The sequence below is a fragment of the Dermacentor silvarum genome, chromosome 2 (genome assembly GCF_013339745.2).
Source record: "Dermacentor silvarum isolate Dsil-2018 chromosome 2, BIME_Dsil_1.4, whole genome shotgun sequence".
Taxonomy (NCBI): Eukaryota; Metazoa; Arthropoda; class Arachnida; order Ixodida; family Ixodidae; genus Dermacentor; species Dermacentor silvarum.
In genome coordinates, this window is record NC_051155.1 from 210412949 (window position 1) to 210424414 (window position 11466).

At 46.0% G+C, this 11466-nt stretch overlaps 1 protein-coding gene across 1 annotated transcript in view; it reads left to right on the forward strand.

The window, feature by feature from the left end:
- Positions 1 to 11118, forward strand: part of LOC119442528 (uncharacterized) — a 34933-nt gene extending 23815 nt beyond the window's left edge. The window contains exons 6-9 of the mRNA XM_049663013.1: positions 1155 to 1430; positions 3222 to 3366; positions 9455 to 9715; positions 10934 to 11118. Coding sequence (XP_049518970.1) covers positions 1155 to 1430; positions 3222 to 3366; positions 9455 to 9715; positions 10934 to 11091 — 840 coding nt within the window. The 3' untranslated portion in view covers positions 11092 to 11118. The remainder of the gene's footprint in view (positions 1 to 1154; positions 1431 to 3221; positions 3367 to 9454; positions 9716 to 10933) is intronic.
- The last annotated feature ends 348 nt before the right edge of the window (positions 11119 to 11466 follow it).

The window sequence follows — 11466 nt, forward strand, 5'->3', positions numbered from 1 at the left end:
TGACAAGAGTATATGACAAGCATAAATTATATGTCTTGACATAAATGTCATGACATGCGTGTCATGTAGGTGATGAAGCAGCCTCCTACGCCTTGGTCCTCTCATGGTCGTTTCGTTAACTTGGTAGGTACCAAAATTGTCATAGCATGACATGAGTGTATGACGAACACAAGTGATAGGTAATGACATAAATGTCATGACATGCCTGTCATGTAAGTCATGACAATGACCCAGCAAAAATATTAACACTCAAAAACCACTGAAATTGGTTCGGACGTGAAGACGAAGGGAAAGAAACTATAAAGGATGCTGGTAGAAGCCATAGTCACAAGCATGACTGAGCAAAAATGACAATGAATCAGCGAAAAAAAGATTAACACTCAAAAGCCACTGCAATGGGCTCTGACGTGGATACTAAGTGAAGGAAACACTAAAAGATGGCGTAGAAGTCATAGTCATGAGCAGTACTCAGCAAAAACGACAATGACTCAGCGAAAGAAGATTAATACTAAAAAACCACTGAAATTGGTTCGGACGTGGGCACTAAGTGAAGGAAAAGGATAAATGTTGACGGTCGAAGTCATAGTCATGAGCATCACTAAGGATTTCGCCGTAAGGTCTCTTAGGTGTTGTTAAAGGGAATCCCGAGGACTCATGACACTTATGTCATGACATGCACGTCATGTAGGTCATGAAAGAGCCGCCTAAGTCTTGGTGCTCTCGTGGTCGTTTCGTTAACTTGGTGGCTCCCTGTACATTGCTTCGCATAACATCGATTCCCACAGGGCGTGGGATCTGTCGGCTTTTTTTTTTTCACACTGACATGGTTTGAGCAATCTTAGCAGACAAATAGTACAGCATCAATCTTGCATATATGGCACAGGTATAAATATAGCATACTCATACATAAACATATGCGGAACATCACGGCGATGGCGAAAACTTGCCTGCAGTATCCCATGTAATTGCTATCGCAATAACAAAAACTGTACTAGGCAGAGAAACAGGGACGCGGAGAGATCACGTGCGGGTCTTTCCACAGCACTTCTGAGAGCCTTACATATTCGCGCTTTATCTCCATAACTTCTACTTCGCACAGTGTACTAAAATATCCCTGTATATAAAACGCCGATCCACTCCGGCTTGCTGCACAGGCGACGTGGTTCATGAGCACACCTCTTCGCGCTCTCGGCTACGCGCAGCAAGTGCTGAAGAGGGGTGACGGACCTCCACCTTCGCTGAAGAGTATCTTGCTAGCGGGGGCTCCTCTGTCGGCGGCCGTCGCTCAAGAAGTCGTGGCCGTGTTACAACCCGACGAGATGCGTAACGCGTACGGCACTACGGAGACCAGCGGCATTCTGACTCTGCCACCACGCGGAGAGCGCTGCTACGACCACGTCGGGTTTCCATTGCCCGGAACCAGGGTCAAGGTACGTGACTCTTATCTCGATAAACGTTATATATGACGGATATTTCGGCACTCCAGATTCCCCTGACGTGCTGTAAGTACAGCCTTTTGTCAAAACTATGCGGGATGCTCCTCGTCTGCGTCATATACCTCGTCCGGCTGTGCGGTGCGGTTGCCATGGTGCTCCCGACAGTTTAGACCTCTGAATGGCTCGAGTACTAGAGTTCTCTCCATCCTTAGCTAAAAAACTGCTGGAAACAAAACGAATGCAATTAAGAAATTTAGCCCTCAATCGGTGCCTGTGAGGAACCTCATTCGATGTACTTTGGGTGAATTAATGTTACGTTTCTTTTAGTTTAGGGAGAGGGGGCGAACGGGTGCGTAGACATCCTGTTGCTCGAATCTCACATGCTGTATGTCTCATTCCGCACGACAGTGTGCTGCTTGCGATACTGGTCACTTGCACGACATATTTCGCTCGTTTTTCCAAATAACCTTCTTGGAAGCCAGCGTGATGCGATGTCATCCACTCTCCCTCATTGCGCGGCGTTTCCGTGCTGCACAGATGATCATGCAATATCCAACAAGCCTAAACAACTACTCTGTTACACTTTGCAAACCTGCTCACAAAACTGTCCATTTAAGCGCTTTGCTCACTACATGCGTTTAGTATAACACTTTCAAGACCACTCTTCTCCGCTTCCGACGCCACTGTGATTTTACGACTATAGCCAACTCTATTCGGTCAAACCTAATAATGTCTTTATTAGAACCTGATGCAAAAGCTTCAACTATACGAACTCACGGTCACATTCCGGTATAGGTTTCGGAGTTATCCAATACCTCATCAGGCAAAGGGCCCTTTCTCAGTGTATGCATCTGTCACCAGAGGCAGGAAAATTATTTCTGAACCGCCACGTTATCATTTTATTTTCTTTGCCTCTGCAGCATGCTGCATTCCCGCACATACATATCTTGTACAGCACGAAGAGGAACGACGCAGAAGAATAGAGTAGCATAGCACCTAGCAAACGCGCGTAACTCACGAAATGAGCGGTGACCAGCAGCAAGCGTACTTAGGACTCCTAATCGAAAACTCATTAAGTTCAATCAAGGACTACTTAATGCCATCTCGATCAGCTGGCATTCAAGTATGCAACGTTGCCGGGTGGCTTGATAAAGTTTAGCAGGCTCAATGAACGCTGGAAAATGCTCGTACGGGATTGTATGAGTTGCTGCTGTACTAATTAACATCGGCAAAGAAACCGAGAGCAAACGTTGATTGTTTTATGGAATTTCACAGCGACAGCTGTTACAAGAACTTTCCCGCTGCACATGCGTCGGCACCGCAGGCCGTTGTCAGATAGCATTTTGCGAATGATTATCGCGTCCGTTTGCCAGAGATAATAAAAGAGAACGTATTGGGCCTTCCAGCCATCTTGTGATCCGAGATTTTCACTTCGCCAAGCTGAGGCTTCAACCAACAGCGGGACGTCATTCAAACATCAGTCTCAAAGTGTCAGTGATAAAAGCACATTCATGCACGAAGTGCCTCGGGCTTCTTTATGTGCGGCAATAATAATTCAGGATAAAGAACTTAGTGATGCGAGTGGCAAAAGCACAGTATGGGACAGGGCAGAAAGCAGAAACCGTAGTTCTCCCATGCAATGTGATCTCGCGCCTTTGTGAACTAATTACACAAACGAATATGCGCAGAACACTGCGAAAGTTACTGCACGTAGCAGTGGTCTAGATATATTGCTGTCGCTGCCCTTAACTTTTAATAAAACCATCTCTTTCTTTCTTTTTTCAGGTCGTTGACGCTGGATCCGGCGCAGTGTTAGGGCCTATGGAAAAAGGCGAAGTTCTAGTGCATTCTCCTTCCGCTATGAAAGGGTACTACAATATGGCTGACGAAACGGACGCTGTTATCGATGCGCAAGGATGGTTCCATACAGGTAATTGGGATCCGAAAATTTGCATGCACGTTCTATGGTCCCGTGTGCGAAGCAACGCGAAAATCCCCGTGACGTTGTCAGCGTGGCTACGAGATATTTCTAGCGTCAGTCACTGTTCATCAATTCATTATCGGCAGCATAAGCCAGCAAAATTGCTTAAAATGGTTGATCTTGCCAATGCTTGCTGCTTGCATCAGTATCTCGGCGGATATACTTGCGAACAAATGTACAAAGTTTGCCTTGTAGTAAATGTCTTGTAGTAAATGTAGTAATTTTGTCTTGTCCTATGCCAACTTTTCTTCTCACTGATTTCATGCTGCGTCCATATTTTACTGCTTCCTCAATCTTTTCCATGTCATATTTTCGGATATCCCTTACTTTCTTCTTGTTGATCAGTTTCGAAAATTCAAAGAGTTCTATCTGATCTCTCGAGTTTCACACTTTCATGTTTCGCCGCTTCTTTATTATGTCCTTTGTTAGGCTTGGGAGAGCTTACCTACTGGTTGTCTTGGTGCCTTACCTCCTACTTCAATTGCTGCTTCTAAGATCAGCCTAGTCACGGTTTCATTCATTACCTCTATGTTGTCTTCATCTTCCTGTTCTAAAGCTGCATATTTGCTTGCGAGCACCAGCCTGAATTCGTCTGCTTTTACCCTTACTGCGTCTAGGTTGGCCTGTTTCTTCTGGACTAATTCTTTCTCTCTTCAAATTGAGAGAAATCCTAGACCTCACTCACCTATGGTCACCGAACTTTACCCTACACAACACTTCTATATTCTGCACTATTCTGGGATCGGCAGAGAGTATGAAATCTATTGCATTCCTTGTTTCTCCACTAGGGCTTTTCCAGGTCCACTTCCTATTGCTGCGCTTCCTGAAGAAGGTATTCATTTTTTGGAGTCTATTCCTTTCCGTGAATTCTACCAACATCTCTCCTCTAGTGTTCCTAGAATCGATGCCGTAGTTGCCAACTGCTTGCTCACTAGCCTGCTTTCCCCCTACTTTTGCACTGAAGTCGCCCATGACTGCAGTATACTGAGTTTGCACCTTTTTCATCGCTACTTCAACACCTTCATAAAACTGTTTTATTTCTTCATAATCGTGACTGGAGCTGGGGCGTAGGCTTGTACTACCTCACGGTGGAAGAATATTTAGGTGTTGACACTGCGCGCGAGCGAGCGTCCAGATTATGTTCGGCCGCGCGCGGGCGCACCGAGTAGCTCCGCGGCGAGCAGATAGATGGCGCCGCGGCCAGCGGTCCCAGCTTAGCGGCGCCGGCGGCTTGGCATTCCTCTGCCTCCGCAAAATTTTCGTTCATAGTGGCGCCAGTAAAACTCAAAGCGCGAAGGAAATTCGTTATTTCAGATTAAGGTGATAAATGTACCAGGCAGAATGCTTTGCTAACATGAATGTATATTGTGCAGGGTGTGAATGACGTGAACACGGATCGATCGGGCAGCACTCAACGCCCACTCACATTCCGTTCGCGCGCACATTTTGTTGCGGCCGATCTAGTCATGCATACAAGCATAAAAAATTAAAGCGTAAGCCCGCGTGCTACCCCTCGATCAGAAGAAAATAGTGACTGCACCGGAAAATTCAAACTCAGAAAACCGTTCAAGCATCGTCACGCGAATTCAGTGTGGGCGCGATATAATTTAAGAAATGAAACGGCGCAAGCTTGCGATATGCAACGCACTAGAGCAAAGTGGGTGTTCATGGCTAGAACCTATGATGAGAAAGCACATAGCTATGTAAAGAAATCTTTCAAAAGATAATTTATCAGGCGGGACGAAGGCAGGCGTTTTATCTTGGATTACAATATCACTAATACAGGTTACTTGTGAAAATCTTTTTTATTTCAATTCCACTTAACATAGACTTATTATTATTATTAACATATTATTAATTTGGCTTTCGTCGTTTGGGGAGCGAGTGACTCTTGCAGGATCTAAGAGGTGACTTTGTTTCTTCTTAAATTGCATATGATAATGTGCCAATGTGAGCGTATTTGACAATGCATGCTACAGCCTGTCCACAAATACACTTATACCCAGCACACAATAATCTCATAGACTTTTTATTTTTTATTTTGCAAAGACAGAATAATAAAAAAAAATGTGCATGAAGCAGTTCGATAATTTTAATAGAGGATAGCCTTCCCAGAAGCTTACGCTCTCATACACTCCCACAATGCAAAAATGTTGAATAAAAACATGCAAGCGTGTAATATACACCGCACGCGCATTGTAATAAACAATCAGTATCCAGGATGGCACAAATTTGAAAATCAGGCGCACATCTGCACAGAAAACAGTATTATACAGGGTGCACAAAGATTTAAAAACATGTAAATATCTCGCAGCTCAACAGAACCAAGGTAATGTTGTTTTCCGACCCTTGGAGATACTGAGATTATTTTTTACATTTGGCCTAATTACATGATTAGTCTTAATTAATTAATCAACTTCTCAGGTACTATAACTATATTAAAAGTTTCAATCAGAAAATTGCAGAGCAACATGAAAGACACCTGATACAGCTTTCTATACTCAATACACGCTACGTAGAAGTATTTTTCCGAGCGTGAAAGAAGCCCACGAATACACGCAAAGTGCCTCGAGGCAATTTTGAGTCTATTCGCGGGTTTCTTTCACGCTCGGAAAACACTTTTATGTATCACGTCTTGAGCACCAGAAAGCTGTATCGGGAACTTTCATGTTGCTGTGCAATTCTCTCGTTCACACTTTTTTATCTAATTATTGCATTAGAAAAGTTGATTAATCAGTTATGAAAATAATTATCTAATAAGGCGGAATGCAAAAAATAATGTGAGTATCTCCAAGAGACGACAGACAACATTGCCTTGCTTCTGTCCAGCTATGTGACATTTTCATATTTTTAAATCTTGGTGCATGATAGTTAAGACACCCAGTATATATCTTATACAAGCAGCAAAATTTGCACAGACTGTTGTGGCATACAGCAGTTTTTGTGGCACACAGGAGGTTCTCTCTTCCGCAGCGCCTTTCGAGGTTTATTTGACTGTGTGAGGTTCTTTGGACAGTTCGGAAATAAGGTGGGAACTGTATTTGCAGACAGAACAGGGCTCTTTGGCGCGTCAAGTAGCACCATTTTATCGAGCTCCGCGTAATATGCCGTCGATATCATATCCTCTGAAAAATGCTTGGTGTAGAAGTGGTCAGTAGGCATTAGAGTTCGGTCTGCCCTCAGATTTACATGGCGCCACTGCTCTAGACGACCGCTGTCGGACGGCGCTTTGAATAGAGGCACACGCTCCGCACAGGTTTGGTATCCAGAATTGCAGTTCGTGACGAAGCACTTTCTACCCATTTCAAACTCTCAGAAGGCCGCTTCAACCTTGGTCGAGGGCCCGTGGCGACAATACACAAGCACAAGATGAAAGGCGCGTGAACAAAAAGTGTGCCTTCAAAACAGCACGGCCGCACATGCAAACACAAAGCGCACAAAGACAGCGAAGCACGCGCCTTCCCGCCGAGGCTGGGACCGCATACCGCAGCGCCCTCTACGACGGCGCCGAACCAGCTGCAACCAGGCCGAACATAATCTGGACGCGAGCAAGCGGCGCTTTCGCGCGCGTTGGGGGGAGAGTGTCAGCACCTCTCCTTATTCTTACACCGTGTACTACCTTCATTCCCCTCCTCTCTCTATCTCATCTTTCTATTCCCTCTTTCCCGTCCCCCAGAGTAGGGTAGTCAACCAGACGCATTTCTGGTTAACATCCTTGCCTTCCCTTTCTCTCTTCCTCATCCTCCTCCTCCATTCTGTACCTAATATTCAGCTTTATTACGACGACTGCTACCCTCTAATTAATGCTCTAGAATTCATCAATGTTGCCCGCTATGTCCTTATGGACTACAAATCCTACCCCGAATTCTCTCTTATCCGGAAGACCTCTGTAGGACGTGGACGTGGCCGAAGACGTCTGGAATTAGGACGTGGCCGTTAGTCAGCACTGTATAAGCCTCACCAGTTCTTCGAACCTCACTAAGGCAGGAATTATCTAATCCTTACTGGGAGCTTACTACTGTCATTGAAAATAAATGCGTAGAATGATTGCATTTTGCCGGTGCTAACATGTGGGGCAGAAACTTAGAGGTTAACAAAGAAGCTCGAGAACAAGTTAAAGACCGCGCAAAAAGCAAGGGAACTAAAAATGTTAGGCGTAACGTTAAGAGATGGGAAGAGGGCGGTGTGGATCAGAGAGCAAACGTGGATAGCCGATATTGTAGTTGACATTAAGAGAAAAAAAGTTTTGCTTGGCAGGCCATGTAATGGGTAGGGCATAACGGGTGGACCATTATACTTACACAATGGGTGCCAAGGTAACTGAAGCATAGTTGAGGACGGCAGAAAATTAGGTGGGGTTATGAAATTAGGAAACTGGCAGTCGCAAGTTGGAATCAGCTAGTGCAAGAGGGGGGGGGGGGGGGGGGGGATTAGAGATGGCTGGTATAGGGGCGTTCGTCCTGCAGTGGACATAAAAATAGACCGATGGTGATGATGATGATGATGATGATGATGAGTCCTTATACAGGGTGACGGGATACTGTGCGAACACTAGGTGCATCGTGACACATCTCGAGACATGATACACCGAGGGCTTCAGCTATACAAATACTAGGTGTAACCCGGTATCGCTCGAAAACAAGCTCCTGTGTAATAGCTGCCATCTGATGATCGAAGTATTGCAACAGAAGGAGGTCGTTGCGCTCTACGTATATTCCAGCAGTAAGGAAAGTGCGCGGATGTCAATTTACAGTGAAGCCGTCACCATCATTAGGTGTGTACAATGTACTCACAACATCCATTACAAATCCTCGTTTCAAACTTAGGCTTCCGATGTCGAAAAACGTATTTCGAAGAATTGCAAGTAGCACAATGTTCTCTAGGGAGGGTGTCTGGAATGTGAGGATACATGTGCGGACGAAATTCGAATTGTGTGACAGAAATATGCGGGTCGTAGGAAATTACCAAAATCCTGGTAGTTGCGCTGCGGAAGGGGGGGGGGGGGGGGGGCGCTTGCTGCAGACATTGACTATGTGGGGAAAGCACATTTTTTCTGTAATTATGTACGGTAAAGCAGGGACAGATTAAGATTTAGGGAGGGGGGGGGGGGGGGGGGCTAACTCAGCAGCGCAACGCCGTAGCCACCAAGCCATATACCGCGGCGGGTCAGTGGGGTGAACACACTCGCACAGGAATGTTTCTACCGACGGTCACAGGTAGTCGTGCAGTTCCACCGCCTTCAAAAGGAGCCGTAGAGACATTGTGCCTTTTTTCCATGCACGAGGGCTTCGACCAATGTTCCAGAATATTTTATTACAGCGCAGCTGTTACCCTCTAGTTGGTTGGCATTTTTCGTGCCCGCGTCCATCAGCAAAAATATGGGCCGATCCCGGCGGCATTGCAGGGCCAGTACCAGTGGCTCGTACCCTCTTAAGGCAGAGGCTTCAAGCACTGAGCAGAATGAAGCGAACAGTCCATACATTCCTTGGAATCACGCACACAACATACCAAACAGTATATGTTTCAATAAAGAACAAGGACAAAGCAAGCATCCGAATCACATAATTAATGATAAGGCACTCCTGATAGCAATGCGAAGCACGTAGCGCTCCCCGCATACGCCTCCCGGTAAAGATTACTGTTGCGCAAGCTGCCGTGGCGACTGGCAGATTGCGACGTGGGAAGTGACGTCTCTAGCCTTTCGTGTATGAAAGAACCAGCCTAGCAACTGATTTCAATGTTGTTGCCATATTACCATAACTACCATTACTACCATTACTCTAAAGCATTAAAGCATTACATACCCCCCTCAGCAGTTGTACAACAGCTTCGCTGGACATCTACTTTCGCAAGGCCGTGATGGCCAGTCATCTTTTTTTTTCTTCCAATACCAATATGTCATCAAAGCGGCTGAGGACGGCGTATTAAGTTGGGCTTGTTGGATGCACGGAAACTAGAGAAACAATGGTCTAGTTAGAAAAGTGTAATGCTATGAGGTCTTCAAATGTCAGTCGGAACGCACGCCTACATCGCGCAGGCGACATCGGTTTCTACGACGAGGACGGCCGCCTGTACCTAGTTGACCGGGTCAAGTTCACGCTGGACTGCTTCGGCAGGAAAGCGAGTCCCTGCGAAATCGAAGACTGTCTCATGGAACACCCAGACGTGGCCGAAGCCGCCGTGCTGGGAGTGCCTAGTGCAGTCGCCGGCGTGGTGCCTGCCGCCATCGTGGTGCTCCGGTCACGTTGCGAGAACAGGGGCGAAGAGCTGGCCGAAGAACTCAAGGCCCACGTCGCGGGTGAGTTACCGTGGTCGTCTGCTCGAAGGAGGCTCCCGGGTATGCGAGTGGAACATTCGGGGCCGGGACGTAAATGTAGCGGGATCGAGAGAACCTAATTGTGAGCGCTCGCTTCACGTGCCGGTGTTACTGTGGTGCCCTGATCGATTCTCAGCGCTAGGGTGGCATCGTGGAATATTGCGTTTTGCCAAAGTATGACAATATTGCAATACGCAGACTGCGTTAATTTCGGCTCACGCAAGTCAGTATACACTAGTTCACATAGTTGATAGGGTGGACAGTCATCAAAGTGTCTTCAACCTATCCCACATGCGTTCTTTTTATCATATCGTCTTCTTTCTTTCTCTTTCTTTCTTTTATTTTCATGCAATAGAAACGGTTTTTGTGAAGCAGTTAAGGACACAACAATATATAAAGCCTGCTTGCCCCGCCTGCCTCTGCAATCTTCTTTCTTCAAGAAGAGACGGATTTCTTTCGTATCAGAATTGGATGCGAGCTTTCCTAACCACAGCACTCTTGCATTTTAGGTGCATTTGAACAGGAATATCGGAGTTTGCCCCGAGCTAAAGCATTTCTTTCAAAGCGCACCTAATTACCGGTGCTCCTACGCTAACAATTGAGCAAGCTACCTGTTTGTACTTCTTAAAAAGTAGAGTATAGCCCAGCAAAAACGTTGAGGTCTGTGCGAAGTTTGACGCGGCGGGAAAGGGCAGTGCGCATGCGTCACGTTTAATACCCAACAGTGCCCATCGTACATCAATAAACTACTGAAAAAATGAAAGTGTGCATATCACATAGCTTGGCATTGTGGGCGGATGAGTGAACGTTAGTGCTATGGACCACCTCCATAGTTACTGCGACGCACTAGCAACAATAATCATTCGCGATGCCGCCGGCCTTCCGGGTCACAGACCCACGAAAGGGGAGTACGATGGTTTTGATTCTGGAAAAGAGTGGCCATGAAGGAAAGGGCGCTTTCATTGCTTCCGTAAAAATTACGGTAAACACTTCGCAATTATTGAACTGCCACGAGGAAGCGTTTCAGAAAGGGGAGCAATGACAGAGCAAGAGGATTTCTGTCGCGCCATCTGGAGTCACGTCCGTTCGCATGTTGTTTGGATAGCATACTTTTGTTGAAATTGCTGCGAAAACGGGAGCACAACATGGGAAGTCTTTTACGACGTCAATAAAGAATTTTTTTTTTACTTTCCTATGCAGCTCGTCTGTCCCGGTGGAAGCACCTTTACGGTGGAGTCTACTTCGCCGACGTCATCCCAAGAACCGAGACGGGAAAGATACAACGGCGCGACTTGCCCACACTCATTCTTGCGCTGGATAGAATCGACCGTGGGGCAGTATTGCCACCCAGAGAGTAATTGCCTTCATTAAAGGGTGTTTTTTTTCCCCGTCACTTTCAGCGCTGCGTAGCCTTATAAAGTTGTCAGGCTATTTTTCGTCCATATGTAAGGTCTTTTTCGAAGTTTCACCTTTGTACAGCGTAAATTCAATCATTGGCTCTAATAACGCCCCCGAATTTGTGCACTCTGCACAAATTGTTAACATTAAAACTGCAAAAACACTACCGTCAAGTCGGAAACGCTGTTTTTAGGATAAACACGGCTTTTCTAAACGAATAGTAAGGACGTGTTCTTAAGTCTGCGATGCTATAATGGCGTCACACATTGGCATGTACCAGTCGAGATTTTGCTATTAGCTGGAAGCAACCTTACCTGGCAGCATGAGCTTAAATG